The 21,865-nt window shown below is 50.2% G+C and overlaps 1 protein-coding gene and 1 long non-coding RNA gene across 7 annotated transcripts in view; one reads left to right on the forward strand and one right to left on the reverse strand.

Moving 5' to 3' along the window:
• Positions 1 to 17,652, forward strand: LOC106509330 (uncharacterized). Of its 5 annotated transcripts, none has more exons than XR_014836908.1 (4): positions 16 to 142; positions 1,229 to 1,375; positions 3,294 to 3,435; positions 3,951 to 4,827. It is a non-coding gene; the product is annotated as an uncharacterized LOC106509330 (long non-coding RNA). The 5 variants fall into 5 exon arrangements; XR_014836909.1 differs by having other exon boundaries at positions 23 to 142; positions 1,194 to 1,375; positions 3,951 to 6,926; XR_014836907.1 differs by lacking the exon at positions 1,229 to 1,375 and having other exon boundaries at positions 1 to 142; positions 3,951 to 6,926.
• The window catches only part of ASRGL1 (asparaginase and isoaspartyl peptidase 1), a 25,085-nt gene continuing 11,813 nt past the window's right edge, over positions 8,594 to 21,865 (reverse strand). The window contains exons 5-7 of one of the 2 annotated variants that reach the window (XM_005660800.4): positions 11,590 to 11,705; positions 10,758 to 10,868; positions 8,594 to 9,865 (exon numbers count right to left, since the gene is read on the reverse strand). In XM_005660800.4, coding sequence (XP_005660857.1) covers positions 9,660 to 9,865; positions 10,758 to 10,868; positions 11,590 to 11,705 — 433 coding nt within the window. In that variant the 3' untranslated portion in view covers positions 8,594 to 9,659. Of the gene's footprint in view, positions 9,866 to 10,757; positions 10,869 to 11,589; positions 11,709 to 21,865 lie in introns of both variants that reach the window. The other variant, XM_003122625.6, reaches the window with a different exon arrangement.

A 21,865-nucleotide genomic window follows, 5' to 3' on the forward strand; every position in this document is an offset into this window, starting at 1 on the left:
GAGCTTTTTTTCTCGAGGCCTCAGAGGTGTCAGCTGTAAATTGGAGCTAGCAGAGGCCACCAGCTGTCCTTCTCAGAGGTACTGTCAGTTCCGTAAGTGCTAGGAGGAAAATCAAGCTTTCCAGAAGCTCCCACTGAGAAGTGTGAGTAGAGTCGGCTGGGGAGGGGTGGCCGAGGCCCAGGGCTGGGGGTTGCCTCAAGGGTCTCACAAGCGTTTGGAAAGGCAGACAGAGGAAGGCGACTGGGGTTCATAGCTGGTCCCCTAGCAGCTGCTGTCGAGGGGAAAGACAGAAAGGCTCCCTGGAGGAGGCGTCTCCTTGGGGGGAGTAGGAAGTGAGGTCAGAGCTGGGAGAGGCTGGGCCCCCTGCATCGACTGTTCTCTGTCTGCTGGGCTTGGCGCTGGTACGGGGGACATCGAGTGGGAGACAGATCGCAATGGTGACAGTTTCCATGGAGGAGGGGTCCCTTGGGTGGGTTCTGTGATGGGCAGGCCTGGGGTGGGGGAGGAGAGGCAGGGTGCTCTGGGCAGAGGCAAGACAGTGTGTGAAGCTTGATGGCCCCAGGGCAGGGAGGGAGGTGGGACAGGGCATCCTGAGAAGCCAGCGAGGCCAAGGCCCAGGGGCTGGATGAAGCCAGAGAGCACTGGGCGAGGCAATCCGTGCAGAGCCTTGAGTGACAAAGAGGCATTTGGCTTGACCTTGGTCACAAGATGCCCCGGAACGTGTAAGGAGGGGTGGAAGGCAGGCTGGAGCAGGGGCAGTGGGGAAGGAAGAGGGCCTATGTCTGGGGGATGGAGGGGCCTGTTGGGGGGCGGGGGGGAGGTGGGTAAAGCCAGGGCTGGCACACAGCTCAGTTCACTGAATCTTCTAGAAGCACCACGCTGAAGGGCGGACTAGGGTGGGGTGGAGTTTGAGTTCAATGTTATTTGGACTTTGTGGTCATGGCTGTTGTTTGTTAAATGCATGTGAATGATCCCCCACCCGGGCTCTTGAACTTGGATGTACACAGAGCCACCGCCCACACCCACACCCCCACGCAGGCCTGGGGCCAGCCTCTGCCTCCCTGGCGCAGCCCTCAGCCCCGCAGGGTGGGGAGTTGGCTGGAGAAATGGCCCCCCGGGGGCGATTCTGGGCTGTGACCTGGGGCACCCCAGCTGTAGACTCATGTTCTGCTCCCTGCCCCCCCAACTCACAGTCTCCCGAGGTCCCAGCCCCCTCTTCCCCACCCAGGCCCTGACCTGTGGGAGCCTCTGCCGAGAGGGCCTTCACCTCGACGGGAAGCTGACCTCTGTCCCCCAACGGCAAGGGGGCCTCCTGACCCTGACCGAGTGGATGGGGAGCACGGGGCCTCCTGGTCGGCCCTGCCGCTGGCCTGGGGTGAGCATGAGTGCAGTGGGCAGTCCTGCCGTTTCTCCAGGTCTTGGCTGGGTTTGCTCCACCGGGCACCACTGTCACCAAGGCTGTGGGTGGACAGCCTCCCCGCCAACACGTCTCCCCAAGCCTCGCTTTTCGCATCTGAGAAATGGGCATAGCAGGGTTGGCGGGATTGTTGGGGTCAGAGAGGGCCAGGGACAACACGGTTGGCCTTGGACACTCCTCGTTCTGACCCCGGAGATGGGTGGCCCTGTGATCGGGCCCAGCGCTGGGGGGAGGCTTTGCCAGGCCCAGGGGTCCCTCCAGCCTTCCTCAAGGAGGCCCCCTGTGCCAGGAGCTGAGCTCACGGGGCGGGCCGGGCCTCGGGGGCTGCACATCCGCTGTCCTGCCTTTCCTGGGAGCTGGTCCAGAGACAAGGGGCAGGGCGTCTGGTTTTCATCAGGCGGCCGTCTCTAATTCTTTTGGCATCAGAGCTGCTTTTCAGAAGGAAGAAGATACACTTAACTGATTGTGACCCAGCTCGGTGCCGAGGGAAAAGTGCAGGGCTGGGCATCAGGCAGAACCGGATCTGGAGCCAAAGCGGGCCACTTCCTAGCCTGTGGCCTGGGCGAGGTGTTCCCTGCCTCGGAGTGTCTAGGGCTTCATTCTTTTTTTTGGGTCATTTTGTCTTTTTAGGACCGCCCTTGTAGCATATGGAGGGTCCCAGGCTAGGGGTCGAGTTGGAGCTGTAGCCACCTGCCTACACCACAGCCTCAGCAATGCCAGATCCAAGCCTCGTCTGCAACTTACACCACAGCTCACGGCAATGCCAGATCCTTAACCCACTGAGCAAGGCCAGGGATCGAACCTGCAACCTCATGGTTCCTAGCGGGATTCATGTCCGCTGCACCACGACAGGAACTCGTAGGCCCCATTTTGAAAATGGGAATCAGGATTTCTGCCCTGTCTGCTCCAGGGAGTAGAGAGAGATGGGGAAGAGCTTTGTAAAGGAAAGCCATAAATCCGGGGCTCCCCTTTGGGTGGGCGTCGTCCTGGGTTGGGCCCTGCCCAGCCACCTTGCTCTACACAGGGCCACCAGGCTTGCTGGCCGAGCCCTGGCTCCATGTATCCAGAACAATCAAAGCACCTTTGGGGTCCAGGGAACCGAGGCCCATTATAGGAGCTGCTGACTGGGGACTCCAAGAGTGGCAGGGGCTCTGAGAAGAAAGAGTTCACTCTGGTTGGCGTGGCCTGGAAACAAAATCACACACTAATAAGAGTGACCTCTTAGCCAGGAACACTTCTATTAGTATTTGCTAACAGATTCTTATAAGCTCCCTTGGAGGGAGGTTGCTCTTAGTCCCCCAGAGAACCCTTCCAGGGCAGAGGGGCCTTTGGAGAAAGGGAATGGGCTGGGCAGAAGCCTGGGAGCCCCTGCCCACTAGGGCAGCAGGGGGAGCCAGCCCAGGGGTCTGGGTCTGATGCAGCAGCAGCAGCAAGAAGCCTGGAAGGCTCCTGGTGACCTAATCTTTGCGGATGGGCGGGATGGGGCTCCCGGGGGGACGGGCTGGGGGGTTCCTCGTTCCTCCGGCTTGAGCACAGGCCCAACTGCCACCCAAGCAGCCCCCCAGGGAAATCCTTGATGCAGAGAAGTGTCGAGAAGCCGGGTGGTGCTGGTCTCGGAGCCGGGGTGGGCTAGTGCGGCAGCCAAGGGGCCTGCGGGTTCCAGACCGCACCCCATCCGGGGAGCTGACCCTGGAAAGGGCAGGGCAGCCTGGCCTGCTGGTTGTAGAGGAGCCAGCAGCATCCTGGTCACGGGGGCAGAACAAAGATGCCCTTTAGGTCTGAGCTCCGGGCCCTGGCTTCCATGGGGAGGGGGTGGTGTGACAGTGGCTCCAGAGGCCAGAGAGAGGGAACAGGGCTGGAACCTTTCCTCTCAAAGAAAATGAAGCCTTTCCCTGGAGCTGTGATGGAGGCGTGGAGTCTGAGACTGGGGAGCACGCGCTCGCTCGGAGGGTCTCCATGGAGTAAGGCAGGTGCATCACCTCCCAGGACTGGCCGCCTGTTTGCTGCAACGCAGCCAGGTAAGGACTTGGAGCTGGGGGTGCTGAGCCAGTGCGGGGAGATTCGGTTCTGCAGGGCGCCCCGCCCTGGCTTTTGACCCTTTCTGCTCGAAAGCATGTAGGAATTTCTAAGGAAGACAAGGACAGGGTGGGGAAGGGCCTGGGGGGAGCGGCGGAGTGTTTAGTCATGAGGCATGCAGGGCGTGATATCTGTGCAAGAGCCGGAGATAAGATGAGCAGAGATGACCAGGGAGATTGGGGAAGCACGAGGCAGGAAGGCCGGATGGATCCGGGGTGAGGTCACCGGGGAGGCAGGGGTGAGTGGGCCCAGAGGAAGGGCCACATCAGACGCGGGACGGAGGGATGGAGCCCTCGCCTTGGCCTTTCTGACTTCTTCAAAGATTGAAATACTTGGTGTCTGAACAGAACACAGGGAGGGAGAGTTCAGGAGGTCAGAGCCCCAGGGATCTGGCAGCAGAGGGCGGTGGAATGTTCTCGAAGGCAAGAGAACCCCAGCCTTTGTTCTCATCCCCCAGAAAATATTCCTGGATTTGGTGTGAGATTGGCATGCACGTGTGCCAATTTGTAAATACTTCTGCAAAATGCCCTTCGCCCGAGAGGCACTTGGCGTTGCTCCTGCCTGGTGTGTGGTCGGCGGGCCTGGGGAAAGGCTGAAGGTGAGCGGAGCCAGGAAGCCACCTGGGACGAGGCAGCCGGAGGAGGCTCTGCGCAGGAAGGGCGGTGGCCCACAGGCCTTTCCTGGAGGCTACGCGGGGCACCCGCTCCCCATCTGCTCGTGACTCCCCGAGTCACGCTTTGCCAAATTTCTGGGTGGGGCCTCGTGCTCTGGCACTTCCCTCTCCAAACCTTGCACCCAGGCCTGCTCCCACGGCTGGCACTGCTGCAGGTGGGGCCCCTGTGCTTGAGATGGAGGCGCCTGTGACAGATGCTCACCCAATGCTCATGTTGTCCCAGGCAGCCTGGCAGCCAGGCTGGGCACTGGGCCCTAACCATCCAACAAGTCAGAGCTGTTCAAAACGGGGCAGAGACCACGGGGCACAACCACCATCCAGGCAGGGGGCAGGATGGGGAGAAACCTGCTGTTGGTGATGTGTTTTGAGAAAACTGGAGAAATTTGAATGTTGGCTATTATGAAAGGTGAACATTTATTGACATGGAAAAGCGGATTATTAACTGAAAAAGCATTTAAAAAAGGATGTGTGCACTGAACTCATTTTGGAGAAAATACCGATGGGCATTAATAGTGATATGGACTGGGTGCTGGGACATTTTTTTCCCCTTATTTTTGTGGATCTGTGTTTTCTCACACTTAAAAAAAATTTCTTTGTCAACGTTTTCCAGCATCTACAATGCACATACACCCCTTGTATTAAAAGCGTCTTTTTAATTAAAGTATGTTTAGTAAAAATCGCTACCCTGCAAGATAGCAACCCTGGGGCTGCCTGAGTCATGAACGGAGCCAAGGTCAAAGAGGATGGAAGAACCAGCCTCTCTGAGCCTTTGCTCCCAGCCTCGGCTTAGAACCTGAACCCCATCCGAGTTTGGTCCAGGATCCAGGAAGTTCTGATAACTGCAGAGTCAAAAACAGAGTTGACTCTGAGACGATGAGTGATTAATATATATATTAAAAAAAAAAAGAATCCCAGCCCGGGGGTTCTCTCCCGATCCAGCCCAGGCATGGTCCAAACCTCTCCGTGTATGAAAAAGTCTAACTCCATTTTAATAGTGGGTTGGGTGAAAAAAAAAAGCAGAATTTGAAAGATAAAGTTGTTAAACATGATTTTTTTTTTTTTTTTTCCTGCTTCTCACCTGGAGGGCCTGTGGGACCATCCAGACCTACATTGGAGCCCAAAGTGATAAGGACACTGAGAGACAGAGGATTTGGGATCAGAGAGGCTGAGATAAACCACATTTACTGCCCTGGGAAACCCGTTTCTCTGGGCCTTATTTCCTCTTTCAGGAGGGCGGAGAGGTTGCCGGGCCTCCCCTGGCATGTGGGCCTCTCACGAGAGACCAGCTGTTTGATGGTGGCTCAACCCTTCCGGGTCCTGCATGGTGGGCGGCCGAGATAGACGGTGGCCTGCCCATTTAATGGCATCCCATGGATGGAACCACTGCTGGGCCCCTGTACCACCCCCGGCCAGGCCTCTCCTGGCACCATTCCTTGACCTGGTTTTGCTTCTGTCCTTCAGCCCAGCCCCATTCCTTCCTGGGTCGCTCCTACACAGGGCTCTCTCCTCCGTGGGAGCGTTGCGGTGACAGGTCCCTGCTCCCCTGAGCTGCCTCCCCGATGCAGTGGGAGGGAGAAGGCAGAAGGTGGAGCAGGAAGGACAGTGTCCCCCCCCGGCAATTTTCCCATGCCATCCACTTCAGGAGAGGGCCACACAGCCCGTTCTGTCCTCAGGCTCTATAATCTAGCGAGGAACACATCTAGAAAGGATGCTATTTGGAAAAAATGTTTATCGTCCAACAGCTGCAAGGTTAAGGCCTTTCTTTCCCAGGACTGTTCCTTCCAGCTCAGCAGGTGAGCAGACACCTGCTCAGCTCCGGGCCACCAACTTGCTCATCATCCCACTGTTTCGGCCAGTTTAGGGCAAAGCTGATCTAGTTCTCTTCCTGGCTGGAAGGTGTGGCCAGGGGGCAGATCTGGGGCTGCCTGGCTGTGCTTGCCTTGGGCCCCGACACCTGCCAGCAGGTGCAGAGCAGGTGGCGCTGTTTTTATTTTCTGTTTATTTTTGTCTTTCTGGGGCTGCACTCATGGCATAGGGAGGTTCCCAGGCTATGGGCTGAACTGGAGCTGTAGCTGCTGGCCTACACCAGAGCCACAGCAATGTGGGATCTGAGCTGCATCTGCGACCTACACCACAGCTCACGGCAACGCCGGATCCTTGATCCGCTGAGCAAGGCCAGGGATTGAACCTGTGTCCTTATGGATACTAGTCAGATTCGTTTCTGCTGAGCCACGACGGGAAGGAATTCCATGCACTGTTTTTAAAAGTCAGCGATGGGGCTGATTATGATGGGTTCTTGGAGGAATTTGTATTTGTTTTTCTGGACATCTGTTCTCTAAAACTGATCGTATTATTTAGATGAAAATTAAAGTCAAGAACAGGAAGCCTCTTGTGGTTCCAAAATTTCTGAGTAGATTGTTTTGAGCCGGAGTCCGCTGGACTTTGTGTGCTCTGCTGCCCTCTTGTGGCACAGAAGTGACAGAAGACTCCTTCAGATCCCGTCTTACTCCTTTATCTGCTGGGCAGTTAGGGAGCCGCCTCTGGACGGCGTGTGGGGTAAGAGGGGCCCATACGTGGTCTCCACGTTCGGGAATCCGGGCTAGTGGAGGTGGTCGTTCAGGGAACCCAGGTCCTTAGCTGGCGCACAGGGGCTGGGGGACCTTCCTTAACCAGGGGGCAGGTGGCCGAGCTGGGCTGAGCTTCCAGTGGCCTCTGGTGACCAGAACCACTTCCCTTGTGAATAAAACGATAATCTCAAAATCAGGCCTCGCCCCCTCATTCTTCCTTCTTCCTTATCTCCTCGGTAACGGATACTTCTCCAAAGGTCTCTCCCTTTCCAACCCCTATTTTTTTTTTTTTTTGATCTCTTTCTAGAGCTACATCCTTGGCACATGGAGGTCCCCAGGCTAGAGGTCTAATCAGAGCTGTGGCCGGCGGCCTATGCCACAGCCACAGCAATGCCAGATCTGAGCCAAGTCTGTGATCTACAGACTTGCCACAGCTCACAGCAACACTGGATCCTTAACTCACTGAGGAAGGCCAGGGATCGAGCCTGCAACCTCATGGTTCCTAGTTGGATTCGTTAACCACTGAGCCACGACAGGAACTCCTCCAACCTCTATTTTAATTCAATGAATTTTTATTATATTCACAGTTGTATAAGCATCGCCACAACCCAATTTTAGAATCTCTCCATCCTGAACCCTCAGTCCATTCCTCCCTGCCCCCCAAAACCAACCCCTAATGTAGTTCTGCTTCACTTCCTGTTGGGGCTGAATGTGTGCCCCCAGAACCTCCATTTCTTTTCCTTTTTTTTGCTTTTTAGGGCCACACCCGCAGCATATGGGGGTTCCCAGGCTAGGGGTCGAATCAGAGCTGCTGCTCCTGGCCTATTTCACAGCCACAGCAACGCCAGGTCCCCAACCCACAGATCGAAGCCAGGGATTGAACCGGCATCCTCATGGATAATAGTTTGATTCATTTTCTCTGTGTCACAATGGGAACTCCAAGAACCCCCATGTTGAAGCCCCAACCCCCAGGTATTTGGAGACAGGGCCTCTGAAGAGAAGCTGGCATGAAAAGGGAGTGGTTAGGTGGCCTTGATTCCGGCTGACTGGTGTCCTTAGGAGGAAACTGAGCCACAGACACACATACAGAAAAGGCATGAGGCCGCAGAAGGCAGCCATGTGGCGGCCAAGGAACGCGGCCCGGGAGCCACCCCACGGACACCTGGACCTGGGACTGCCGGCCTCCAGAACCGTGAGCAGTGAAGCGTCTGGCGTGTACGCCACTGCCGGTGCTACTTTGCTGCTGGCAGCCCCAGCAAGTGACCCCATCTGCCAACACGGTCCTCATTTCCAAGGATGGTTGTTGCATCTGAAGCTTTCAAGGACCCAACCGCAGAACCTCCTTCTGGGCCTGGCCGCGCGTTCTCCGTGGTCCAGAGACTACAAAGATGAACAGCGGGCCGTCGTCCTTTATTTTCATTTTCTCTCCAGGGTGATCTGTTTTTAGATGACAAGGTTCTCCGATGTTAACCTGCCCAGGGTCCCCCAGGCCGTGGGGAGAGGCAGGACTCAAACTCCGTTCTGCCTCCAAGGGGCATCTCTTTCTCCTGGGCTCAGGGCAGCCGGGGAGGTCCCGGGACGGGGGCTCGGACTGGGCCGCCGTCATGGCGAGAAGTCCGGTCTGTCCGCCCCGCTGCTTCTCGAAATGCTGGTTTGCCTTCTGCCTTCACACATCCAGAAAAACACTCGCTTCTTCTGCAAACTCTCACATGTACGCCCTGAGGCAGGACGTCAGCTCACATCCGCGCTCTGCCCTCGGGCTGCGAGGCCTCTCTGACAAGCCCCCGTCTGGACGGACAGACGCAGGCAGCTCGCGTACATTCTGGGCTCTGTCAACAGCGACTCCTACCCACACTGTTATTCTTTCAAAATACATTTTATTAGTGGCACATGGAATTTAAAGGGAAGCAGTTTCTTTCCAGAGAGAAGGTGAACCCTGACAGACTGAAAAACTGGGCGGCTATGTTACAGCAAGAAATACCATTTCCAGTGTAAAGAGACGTGAACAGGGAGTGACTTTGCTCACCACGCCGAGCACGCGTACACACCGGCTGAGCTGGGGGAACCCACAGCACCGGACTGTCCCGGACGGTGTGACGCCAGGGTCCTCTCGGCGGTGACTGGCCCTTCCTGGTGCAGGTCCCGAGCCCCATCGCTCACTAGGAGGACCCCGAGGGTCTGGGAGGCGGGGCTGGGCCTGATGAGCCGTGCGGGCAGGTGGGAACCTCGACGTGAGCGGGCTGGTGTGTGAGCCCAAGACCCTCGGGCCTGAAGGGGCTCCGGAGCGTCCATGAAGACTGTTCCTTGGCAGAATAGAGCCTTATTAACAGCCATCTATGTTAATAAGTCAGAGAAGACGTGCCCGTTCTTAGAAAAATCAGTTCATCTCTCAGAGAGTCTTTCACCCAGTGCTCTCCTGACTCAGAATGCGTCCGCAACCTTCCGAGGTCTGCCCGGCTTCTCCCCTTCGCTGCCTCCCCTGGGCCTTCCCTCCCATCTCGCCCCTGCACTGGGTCTTGCCCGGGGTACTGCTGTCCTCTGCCCGCCACCCCCCAACCTTCAAGCCTACAGCCTCTGTCCCTGCGGTGGGTCCCCCAACTCCAAAAGCACTCCCTGCACCACGGCTGTTTCTGTCGTGTCAGGATCACCTGTTTTTCCTCTTTATTAACCTCAGGCAATGGGGACCAGTCACGAGAAAGGCTCAGTGGACTTTGTCATTTTCACTAGTCTTATTTTGATCTTAAAATGGACATTTCTTGTATCCTTTTGGGATCCACCCCCAACCAAACACTGATCAAGGCAACAAAACGAGTGACAGACGGCAGAATTTTTCCATTTCTAGATCTAATTGATTAGGCTAAGTCTCCACACCAGGAACCTGCTTTACGACCAAGCTGGCATCGAGAATACCGTCGTCCCAGGCTTATTAGGGCAGGTCAGTGACGCTGGTGTCGCTGAGATCAATTCCAGAGTGCAGCTTGCCGTCCTTTGCGGCTGCCCAGGGCATGGAGGCCGAGGTCCACTTTACTGCCCAGTCTCCCGCTTTGTTGACCACGATGACACCCCCCACACCCTTGACCTTTGACTTCATATAACCCAACGACGCCTCAGCAGCCTCTTCTAATGTCTTCCCTGCAAACAAGGAGAGGTTGGGAAACAAGTTATTAAAAAGAATCTGATGAGAAAAAGCAAAGGGAGTTAACAAAGGTTCTTGGCAAGTGACTTCTATTTGAATGTCTCAAACAAGGGATCCTGGCCCGAAAGGGCCCTCCGTGCACTGAGACAGACCCACCCTTTCTCCCACACCCAGGCTCAGTCTCCCTGCTGCCCCCGAGAGGCAGAAGACAAACAGTATTCTTCTTCTTCTTTTTTTTTTTTGTCTTTTTGTCTTTTTAGGGCCACACCTGCAGCATATGGAGGTTCCCAGGCTAGGGGTCTAATCTGAGCTGTAGCTACTGGTCTACACCACAGCCACAGCAACGCGGAACCCAAGCTGCATCTGTGACCTACACCGAAGCTCAGGGCAACACCGCATCCTTAACCCACTGAGCAAGGCCAGGGATCAAACCCATGTCCTCATCGATACTAGCTGGGTTCATTAACCACTGAGCCATGACGGGAACTCCTTGTCTCTTTTTTTTTAGGGGTTGCATTGGAGGCATATGGAAGTTGCCTAGGGTCTAACTGGAGCTGTAGCTGCCAGCCTACACCACAGCCACAGCATCGCCAGATGCATGTGTGGCCTACACCACGGCTCACTGCAAGGCTGGATCCTTAACTCACTGAGTGAGGCCAGGGTTAGAACTCGTATCCTCTTGGATGTTAATCAGGCTCATTACTGCTGAGCCACGACAGGAACTCCAACAAACGGTACTGAAAACGCTCTTCTTCCAAGACCCCAACAGAAGGGGTTGGCCGGGAGGCAATGTCTCCACCAAACAAGAAAGGGTTTCCTAGGCTCTCCATCCATCTATCAATCGCTCTGGGTCCGCATTTCCAGCCAGCATGGCCTTGGTGCACGTACCCTGTTCTACGTGGAAGAGGGTGAGTCTGGCCAGATTCACCTTCAGGATGCTCTCCCCGTGCCCCGTCGTTGAAATGGCTCCAATGTCATTGTCAGCATAACCTCCAGATCCTGCTCAGGGAAAGTGATTGGTTCGGAGTGGCAACAGTCAAGAAATTCACACACACATTACAAGTCTGATGCTACATAAATATGACACTCCGAGGATGCCGAGGTGTCACGCCACGGTGCACTAGTGAGCACCCTGTGGATACCCTGAGATGGGGGAGTGGGGCAGAGGGCACCTCCAGGGTGGGCCTGACCTTTCCAAGAGCAGTGACACCAGGACAGCCCCTCCTTTGCCCCAGAGCATGTCCACGCCGCCTGCCCAGGGTGAAACATATCCCCACCCCCACCCGCACTGCTGGGAATTAGATGAGGTGCCGCGAGGTTAATGCAAAGAAGGCTTCAGTGCAATAGCTCCGCAGTAGCGGTGTGTCACTCTCCTGCCGCTCAAATCTAATTACTGCAAACTTAAATTCTCAGCTTTCTTAGTTTGCTCATTTGCGCCCATGCCTGGGAAGAGGTTGCATGGACTTAACCCTCTGGGAATAGTCTGCCGATCCTGAAATTGGGGCTAGAGAGGAGAAAGAGGTGCTAAAAAAGACAGCGTTTACGAAACAGGCACCTGTTGCACAGCCTTCTCCACGTGCCCTGGACAACCTCTGCCAACCCACCCCAAGCCCAGAAATCCTGAGGCTGCCACCAGGAGGAGGGGGAAATGAAGAGAGAAAGAAGGGGGGGCAGAGACCAGAGATGAGGGGGGTGGGGGCAGAGGGTGCGGCCATCCTACCTATACACGGCGTGTCCCCGACGCGCCCCGGCATCTTGTTAACGATGCCCCCGGTTGAGGTCGCGTAAGCCACGTTTCCTCGGCAGTCCACGGCCACGGCACCCACGGTCCCCAAGCTTCTGGTGAGAAGAGACAGAAAGAGCGACAGGCTGGAGATGAGAGTCACTCCCACCCACAGGTGACCATGCAGCTAACACCAAGGTCCCCACGCTGTATGTTCATGGCCCACGGGACACGCTTTTTTTTTTTCCCCCCTTTTTGGCAGCCCTGCCGCATCTGGACCTCCTGGGCTAGGGATTGGATCCCAGCCACAGTCTGACCCAAGCCGTGGCAACGCCAGATCCTTAAACCCACTGTGCCGGGCTGGAGATTCGAACCCTTGTCCCAGGGCTCCCAGGACAATGCGGATCCCACTGCACCACAGCAGGAGCTCCCCTCGGGACACACGTCGATTCCAGCATTCTGCAAAGAAAAGCCTGGAGACGGCAAAGAAAGCCTGTTGGCTTTATACTCTATGTGTCAGTTCGACTGCTGGACGGTCCTTTAGCCCTCGACTTCGAGGGCACATGCAGTCCCAGCACCATTTCCCAGCTGCCTGACAACTTGGGTTAAGTTTTACTGTGTGGCATGTTCGCCATCTATAAGACAGGGATAAAAATAATTGACGGCATCAGAGCCCCTCGGATCCCCAGCCGCCCCCCCACCCCAACACCGACCGAGTTGGCAGGTACCGGACAGGCCCCCAACACCATCCATTTCCGACACCTTCCAGGTGACCCTGATGCTGCCCGTCTACAGACCCCACTGTGCCTGCTTCAGGGGGCTTGCTAAAAAGACGTAAGAAGTTAATTCCCCCCAACATTTCATTATACATTTTCAAGTACAAAAGTTGAAGAAACTGGACACTCACAGCCATGTACCCCCCCACTCAGATTCTACAGTGTATCTGAGGCACCGATCTCAGGGCTGGGGCACAGCAGTAAAGGAAATGGACAAAGTCCCTTCTCCCGTGGAGTTTGCATTGGGGGCGTAGAGTGACAGGGTGATAAAAATTTCAGGTTTTATTGAATAGCAATAAACTATAGACAGGAGCAGAGTATGGGGCGTGTGACGGCGGAGAGGGGCTGTTTCATACACAGTTTCTCCGAAGGAAGCCAGGGCAAGCCATGCTGAGTGGCGGAGAAGAATATTCCTGAAGCAGGACATGTGTGCCAAGTTCATGGAACGTTAAGGAGGCCCCTGGGGTTGGAGAATGGTTAGAGGGCCGGCTGGCAGGCAGACCACGAAGGCTCTGGTAGGGGCGGTGGCCACGCATCCTGGTCTCCCAAGACAGCCCTGACGTCTGCCTGCTGTCCCCGCTTAACAGGGCCGCTTTCACTCTCAGAATCCGCTCCAGTTTCAACACTCAATCGAATGGTCATCCTACTTACGGGCCACTTGAGGTGCTTTTACTCTGAATGATATGGGAAGACGCTAGAGCCGAGATGTGTCCAGACATGAGTTAAGTTTGGAAGTTTCTGTCGTTGCGCGGCGGAAACGAATTGGATTGGCATCCATGAGGATGCGGGTTCGATCCCTGGCCTCGCTCAGTGGGTTGGGGATCTGGTGTTGCCACGAGCTGTGGTGAGGTCACAGGCGAGGCTCGGATCCCGTGTTGCTGTGGCTGTGATGTAGGCCGGCAGCTGTAGCTCCAATTTGACCCTTAGCCTGGGAACCTCCGTATGCCGAGGGTGCGGCCCTAAAAAAAAAAAAAAAAAAAAAAGCCAAGCCACATAGCTAGAGATCTAAATATAAAACACAAAACAAAATTCTCCAAGAAAACCTAGCTGCTGTGTGTCTCGGGGTGGGGATATATTCTACGTTCCTGGTCTTACAGACTGTACAAGAAGAGAAGAGACTACTATTTGATTACAGCAAATAAAAACTTTCATACGGCAAAAATACCATAAGCAAACACAACAGAATTGGATTTTTTTTTTTGCATTTTTTTTTTAAGCAGAGAAGACAGCCTTAAGATTGATAAGAAGGGGACAAAACAACGAAAGAGAAAAAATGGTCACAGGACCAAAGAGCCAAATTCCTGGAGAAGAATGACCACAAACAAATGCAAAGTCCCCAAGCTGGTGGTGGTCAGGCAGGAGCAACCTCAGCGATGCTGCCACCCCCGGCCGCATAACTGCTGGCGGCAGGCCCCCAACAACTACAGGGGCTCCAGGCAAGACCACAAAGCAAACGGAGGCCCTCACACCATGTTTACTATTTAGAAGTAATAAACAGAGTCTATCCTCTTACTGTAATAAATGTATCTTGAAAAATATGGTAAAGCTATGGCTTTCAGGAGTTCCCGCTGTGGGGCAAAGAATCCGACTGCAGTGGCTCGCGTCTCCGTGGAGGCACAGGTTCGGTCCCCAGCCTGGTGCAGTGGGTTAAAGGATTCGGCATAGGTTTCAGCTGCGGCTTGAATTCAATCCCTGGCCCAGGAACTTGCAAATGTCCCAGATGCAGCCATAACAAAAATAAATAATTTTTTTAAAAAAAGCTATGGCTTTTAACAAACTACCAATGCAATTTAATTATTAATGTGCACATCTGGATCCTTTGTTGACCAGCTGGTGATGGCGCATATACAATTCATAAATTATTATATTTAGTCTATAAAATTAATTTTCCTTGCCTTCCTTTCAGGGAGCACTGACCATGTTCTTAGAATCAACTTTTCCAAGTAACATGCATTCTCTTGACAAAGTGCCAAGGAACACAACCTTTCTCGAGTCGATGTAGTTCTTAGCAAGTTCTAAATTAATTTTAGCTTTTTAATTTTAATTAGGTTTCACTCTGCTGAGGCAGTAACATTTGGAATTATAAGAGTTCCCGTTGTGGCTCAGTGGTTAACGAATCCAACTAGGAACCATGAGGTTGCGGGTTCGATCCCTGGCCTTGCTCAGAGGGTTAAGGATCTGGCGTTGCCATAAGCAGTGGTGTAGGTCGCAGATGTGGCTCGAATCCCGCGTTGCTGTGGCTCTGGCTTAGGCTGGCAGCTATAGCTCCAATCAGACCCCTAGCCTGGGAACCTCCGTATGCCATGGGATTGGCCCTAGAAAAGGCAAAAAAAAAGGACCCCCCCCCCCCAAATGGAATTATTTATAAAACTCTAAGCAACATGGATTTGGAAATGAATCCTGATTTTTATATTACTGCACTCAAATGCCATATGGAGTTACACATGGTAAATTCTTATCACAGAAGATTTTACCAAATAAATATTTATTTATTTATTTTTTAAATTTTATTTTGGTCTTTTTGCCATTTCTTGGGCCGCTCCCGTGGCATATGGAGTTTCCCAGGCTAGGGGTCGAATCGGAGCTGTAGCCGCCAGCCTACACCAGAGCCACAGCAACGTGGGATCCGAGCCGCGTCTGCAACCTACACCACAGCTTACGGCAATGCCGGATCCTTAACCCACTGAGCAAGGCCAGGGATCGAACCTGCAACCTCATGGTTCCTAGTCAGATTCGTTAACCACTGAGCCATGACGGGAACTCCCCAAATAAATATTTTAATTTGATAATTTAAAGTATTAACACTTATTATAGTCATTTTTGCCATCTTTTAAATAGTATTTAGAGCCACACAAAATATCTTAAATTCTTCTTTTAAATTTCAATGCTGGTGTATTATAAAGAAAATTGAAAATAGCAGTATGTTGCTCCATTTTGTTCAAATCTCTCTTTAAATGATACTTACACTTTGATTTATAATGAACCGAAAAACAGCCTCTATAGAAAGTGGTTTCAGGATTATTTTTACACAAATCTTCTCCAAGTTAAGCAAATATTTTTGTTTCCTTGTTTCAATTCCCTAATATTTTATGAGGATGTCATTTTTCTTGCATACTTCATATGCATTTTTGGTTTCGTTTCTTTACACTTAAAGAAAATGTTTTAACCCTTTAAAAAGTGAACTAGCCAAATGGATTTTTAAAAAAGTTTTTAAGCTTATCAACATAAATAAACAGGTCAGACTGAGTTACTGCAGATAGTGGAAATTCAAGATTAATTTCACTTTCTGTCACTGTCCATGATTTACTCTTTGAGAATCTTCTGTGGTTTTGTTGAACTCTTCTTATCTAAATTCAATGTAATTACTTTAACGGCACTGGGTTGGTATTCCCACCGCATGTCTGAGGTTTGTTATGAGGTCAGATGTGAGTCTAATCAGGCCGTTCCACCTTCTGTCACATCTCAGCTGCTATCATCTCACAGCATCATCAGTACTGAAGATGCAGGCGCAGCTGAGGACACGTCTTCTAGAAACAAATTCGAGGTGAGTGGTACCTGTCACACAGCATACTTCTGGACTCCTGGAAACACTTCGTGCTTATTTTATGTACTGACCATGTTATCGCAGGCCTGCCTTTTAAATGTTAGTCCTATGGAGGGGTTCCCATCATGGTGCAGTGGAAACAAATCCGACTGGGAACCATGAGGTTGTGGGTTCGATCCCTGGCCTCGCTCAGTGAGTTAAGCTCTGGTGTTGCCATGAGCGGTGGTGTAGGTCGCAGATGCGGCTTGGATCTGGCATTGCTGTGGCTGTGGCTGTGGCTGTGGCATAGGCTGGCAGCTATAGCTCCGATTAGACCCCTAGTCTGAGAACTTCCATATGCCGTGGGGGCGGCCCTAAAAAGGCAATAAATAAATAAATAAATGTAGGTATGTATGTATGTTAGTCCTTTTTTTTTTTTTTTTTGCTATTTCTTGGGCCGCTCCTGCGGCATATGGAGGTTCCCAGGCTAGGGGTCTAATTGGAGCTGTAGCCACCGGCCTACACCAGAACCACAGCAACGTGGGATCCGAGCTGCGTCTGCAACCTACACCACAGCTCACGGCAACGCCGGATCGTTAACCCACTGAGCAAGGGCAGGGACCGAACCCGCAACCTCATGGTTCCTAGTCGGATTCGCTAACCACTGCGCCACGACGGGAACTCCCCTGTTAGTCCTTTGATTATGGTGCATTCTAGTTGAACTGAGTACTTTTCAAAAACTTTATATATGATTTCATCTCTTGCTTTATTAACCATTAAATTAACCTGTTTGAATTCTCTATCCTACTTATCATTAGTTTTATTTTTTCCTAATTACAGGTTTGCCATTTAACAAATTTGAAATAATTTTTATTTATTTATTTATTTTTTTGTCTTTTTGTTGTTGTTGTTGTTGCTATTTCTTGGGCCGCTCCCGCGGCATATGGAGGTTCCCAGGCTCCACCGGCCTACGCCAGAGCCACAGCAACGCGGTATCTGAGCCGCGTCTGCAACCTACACCACAGCTCACGGCAACGCCGGATCGTTAACCCACTGAGCAAGGGGCAGGGACCGAACCCGAAACCTCATGGTTCCTAGTCGGATTCGTTAACCACTGCGCCACGACGGGAACTCCTGAAATAATTTTTATTAAGCCTAGAAATGTCCCATGGTTTTTTGTAAACAGTGTGTTGTGCCACGAAAAGTACCATCACACTGCGCTAAACACTGGGCACATTATATTATTCTTTCGAGAACATCACATTGGTGTTTCCTCTCTTTGCCTTTTTCCGGAATGATCTATTGTTTATTCAGCCCCCCCCCCATTCTAATAACTGAATGTATACTTTTTTACTGTATGATTTTTTTTTTTCTTTTTAGGGCTACACCGGGGCAGCCCTAGGGGTTGAAGTGGAGCTGCAGCTGGTGGCCTACCCCACAGCCACAACCACCCCAGCTTCGAGCTGCATTTGCAACCTATGCTGCAACCTGCGGCAAAGCTGGATCCTTAACCTAATGAACAAGGCCAGGGATCGAACCCTCATCCTCAGGGACACTATGTTGGGTTCTTAACCTGCTGAGTCACAATGAAACTCCCGCTGTGTGATTTTTTTTGTGATTAGCGACTAAATCTCCCTTTAGTAAAGAAGGTGAAGCTGAAGGGATTTCATCTGAATTGCTCAAGTTGTGGATTTGGCAAGAATAATATTCTACTAATTTTCACTGTTTTGATAAGTAATTAAATCTTCATTGAACAAATAATTTGTAATGTTCTGTTTATGAATTTTATGAGGGTTACATCCTGCAAGAAGACTGCTTACTTTTAAACTGGACCATTTCTTTGAAGATTTTTTAATTTCTTTGTTTCCTTTTAGCTTTTTTTCTTTTTTGAGTTCCACTTTAGTATTATTTTTCTATCAAAATCTTGACGTACTCATTTTCAATAATCTAGGAATTACAAAGTAAAATGTAACTATACTGACAATGTACTAAATGAGAATATATTTTCATCAAAATTAAGAGCAAATCCAAAAAAAATAATTTAAGCAATTTGCAGAAATATTTCAAAAGGTAGTATTTTCTAAAATGTACAAATTATCTATTAATGTTAAAGTCTAAATATGAATTATAATTAATGAATATAAATTATTTTTATTTTTACTGTTTGCCTTTTTAAGGCCGCACCTGCAGCATATGGAAGTTCCCAGGCTAGGGGTCGAATGAGGGCTGCAGCTGCCAGTCTACACCACAGCCACAGGAACACAGGATCCGAGCCACATCTGCGACCTACACCACAGCCCATGGCAATGCCAGATACTTAACTCACTGAGCAAGGCCAGGGATTGAAACCACATCCTCATGGATACTAGTTGGGTTCATTACTGCTGAGCCACAGCAGGAACTCCCAAATAATTCATGTTATTGAAGTATAGCTGATTTACAATGTTATGTTAGTTTCTTCTGTACAGCAAAGCGATTCAGATATCTGTGTGTGTGTGTGTGTGTGTATACAGATTTTTTTTTCACATTTTCCATTACCCTTTACCACAGGATACTGAGTATAGTTCCCTGCACTACACAGTATGTCCTTTTGTTTATCTCTTCTATATATGATAGTTTGTATCTGCTAACCCCAAACTTCCAATCCTTCCCTTCCCAACACACCTCCACCCCGGCAACCATAGGTTTGTTCTCTATGTCTGCGAGTCTGTTTGTGTTTTGTACGTAGGTTCATTTGGGTCGCATTTTAGATTCTATGTATAAGTGATATAACATGGTACTTCATGACGCCCTTCACTTGCTTGTGATAAGTTGCTACAAATGGCATTTTTTATGGCTAAGTAGTATTCCACTGTGTATATGTATCACATCTTCTTAATCCATTCATTTGTCCATGGACCTTTTGGTTGCTTCCATGCACTGGCTATTGCAGATAGTGTTGCTATGAACACTGGGGTGCATGTATCTTTTCAAATTACAGTTTTGTTCAGATATATGCCCAGGAATGGGATGGCTGGATCATATGGCAACTCTATTTTTAGTTTTTTGAGGAAACTCCATACTGTTTTTCATAGTGGCTATACCAATTTACACTTCTACCCAACAATGTAGGAGGGTTCCGTTTTCGCCACACCCTCTCCAGCATTTATTATTTGTAAACTTTTTAATGATGGCCATTCTGACCAGCGTGAGGTGGTATCTCCTTACAGTTTTGATTTGCATTTCTCTAATAATTAGCAATGTTGAGCATCTTTTCACGTGTTTATTGGCCACCCATATGTCCTCTTTGGAGAAATGTCTCTTTATGTCTTCTGTCCATTTTTCAATTGGGTTGTTTGGTTTTGTTGTTGTTGTTGGGTTGTTTGAGCTGTTTGTACACTTTGGAAATTCAACCCTTGTCGGGTGTATCATTTGCAAATATTTTCTCCCAGTCCATAGGTTGTCTTTTTGTTTTTCCTTTGGGTACAAAAGCTCGTAAGTTTGATGAGGTCTCATTGGCTTATTTTTGCTTTTATTTCTATTGCCTTGGGAGATTGACATAAGAAAATAATGGTACAGTTGATGTCATATAATGTTTTACCTGTGTTCTTTCCTAGGAGTTTTGTTGTGTCACGTCATATTTGAGTCTTTAAGCCATTTGAGTTTGTTTTTGTGCATGGTATGAGGGAGTTCCAACTTTATTGATTTACCTGTGGCTGTCCAAGTGTTCTCCCATCCCCACTGGCTGAAGAGACCACCTTTTCTCCACTGTATATTCTTGCCTTCTCTGCTGAAGATTAGTTGACTGAAGATGTGTGAGTTTACTTCTGGGCTCTCTGTTCTGTTGCATTTATCCACTCGTCTGTTTTTGCGCCAATACCACGCTGCTTTGATGACTGAACTTTGCAGTATTGTCTTAAGTCTGGGAGGGTTATGTCTCCTGCTTTGTTCTTTTCCTCCAGGTTGCCTGGGCAATTCTGGGTCTTGAATGGTATATAAATTGTAGGACTATTGTTGTAGTTCTGTGAAAAATGTCATGGGTAATTGGATAGGAATTGCATTAAATCTATAGACTGCTTTGGTAGTATGGCCATTTTAACAACATTCATTCTTCTGATAGAAGAGCACAGGATATCTTTCCATTTCTTGGAGTCATCTTCAATTTCCTTTACTTTTTTTAAAATTTAATTTTTTTTTTTTTTGTCTTTTTGCTTTTCTAGGGCCGCACCTGTGGCATATGGAGGTTCCCAGGCTAGGGGTCAAATCAGAGCTATAGCTGCCAGCCTACGCCACAGCCACAGAAACGTGGGATCCGAGTTGCGTCTGCAACCTACACCACAGCTCACGGCAATGCCAGATCCTTAATCCACTGAGTGAGGCCAGGGATCGAACCTGCAACCTCACGGTTCCTAGTCGGATTCGTTACCCACTGAGCCACGACGGGAACACCTCAATTTCCTTTATTAATGTTTTATTGTTCATAGCATGTAAGTCCTAGCCCCCAGTCAAGATCACTATTTATGCCTATCGGTATTTTCTCCAAAATGAGTTCATAGCATACATCCTTTTTTAAATGTTTTTTTTTTTTTCAGTTAATAATCCACCTTTCCATGTCCATAAACATTCACCTTTCATAACAGTCAACATTCAAATTTCTCCAGTTTTCTCAAAACACATCACCAACAGCAGGTTTCTCCCATCCTACCCCCTGCCTGGGTCAGGTTTTGAATATGACATTTTAAATAAAAAAGTACTTAAAAGCTAAAAACATCAACTTTTTTGAAAATTTAACTCCATCTTAAGTGTTTCTAGAAGAATAAAACCATTCATAGTTCTGTGCTGTCCAACATAGCTGCATGTGACCACTGAGCCCTGGAAATGTGGGTGTCCACGCTGAGAGGTGCTGTCAGTGTGAGACACAGGCCACAGTTTGAAGATTTAGCATGAAAGAAAGTCTCTCATAAATAATGTCTTCATTGACGACACGTGGAAATGATAAGATTTGGGGTATACTGGATTAAGTACATTATTAATTTCACTTGTTACTTTTTACTTTTGTTTTGTTTTGGGCCCTACCTGAGAGTTTCCAGGCCAGGGATCAAATCCGAGCTGTAGCTGCGACCTTCGCCATAGCTGGATTCTTAACCCACGGCGCCAGGCCAGGGATCGAACCTGCACTGCCGCAGAGACAACGCCAGATCCTTCATCCGCAGCGCCAGAGCGGGAACTCCTCTGTCTACTTTTTAAAAATGTGGTTCGTAGAAAATGTTAAATTGCATATCTGGCTCTTGTATTCCTATTGGACAGTGCTTGTCTAAATCCACACATTTAAGAGTAACAGGAATCGGCGCTCACATGCAAGTCTTGCAGATACTGTACCAATTCATGAACAACCCCAGGACCACGAATTGAAACATGAACAGAGGAAAGAGAAAGGACACTGGGCACTACCGGGAAACAACACTCTGTTAAGCAAGAATTTATCTGACAAATTATTGCCGTTTTCTCCTAAGTCCTTCTGCTGTTTGAGTCTTTCCTACACGCCAAAGCATTGCCTGCTTCCGAGGTCAGCAGTGGTGTAATCCATGAACCCTGAGATGCAGGTGACCTTTATTTCTAAGACATAGAGCAAGAGCTGCAGAGAAGCACTTGATCTGACGGCTGAATCAGATCAGTCACAAGAGGCGAGGGGTGAAGTGGTGCCCCTGCTGAGTGACAGAGGTGCCCCCTGTACCTGCAACAAACCAACCGTTCTATAATTCCTGTATAAGGGTCCCTCTAGAATGCAGGGCCCAGGGCAGGAACCCCATATGCTTATACCGAAGAGCAGTACTGGCTGGTGGACGTGTTTGCTGTTGCACAATTTGTGGAAAGTAACGTGGCAACATCTATTAAAATGTACATGAACCACTGAGAAAGCAATCTCATTCTTGTGACTTTAGACTCTAGACACAACAGCACACTTGGAAAAGATGACAGCTAACAAAATATGTCA

Source organism: Sus scrofa, chromosome 2 (genome assembly GCF_054392235.1).
Source record: "Sus scrofa isolate SSC_HxYL_T2T_F1_AM1 chromosome 2, Sscrofa_HxYL_maternal_Yorkshire_Landrace_v2.0, whole genome shotgun sequence".
Taxonomy (NCBI): Eukaryota; Metazoa; Chordata; class Mammalia; order Artiodactyla; family Suidae; genus Sus; species Sus scrofa.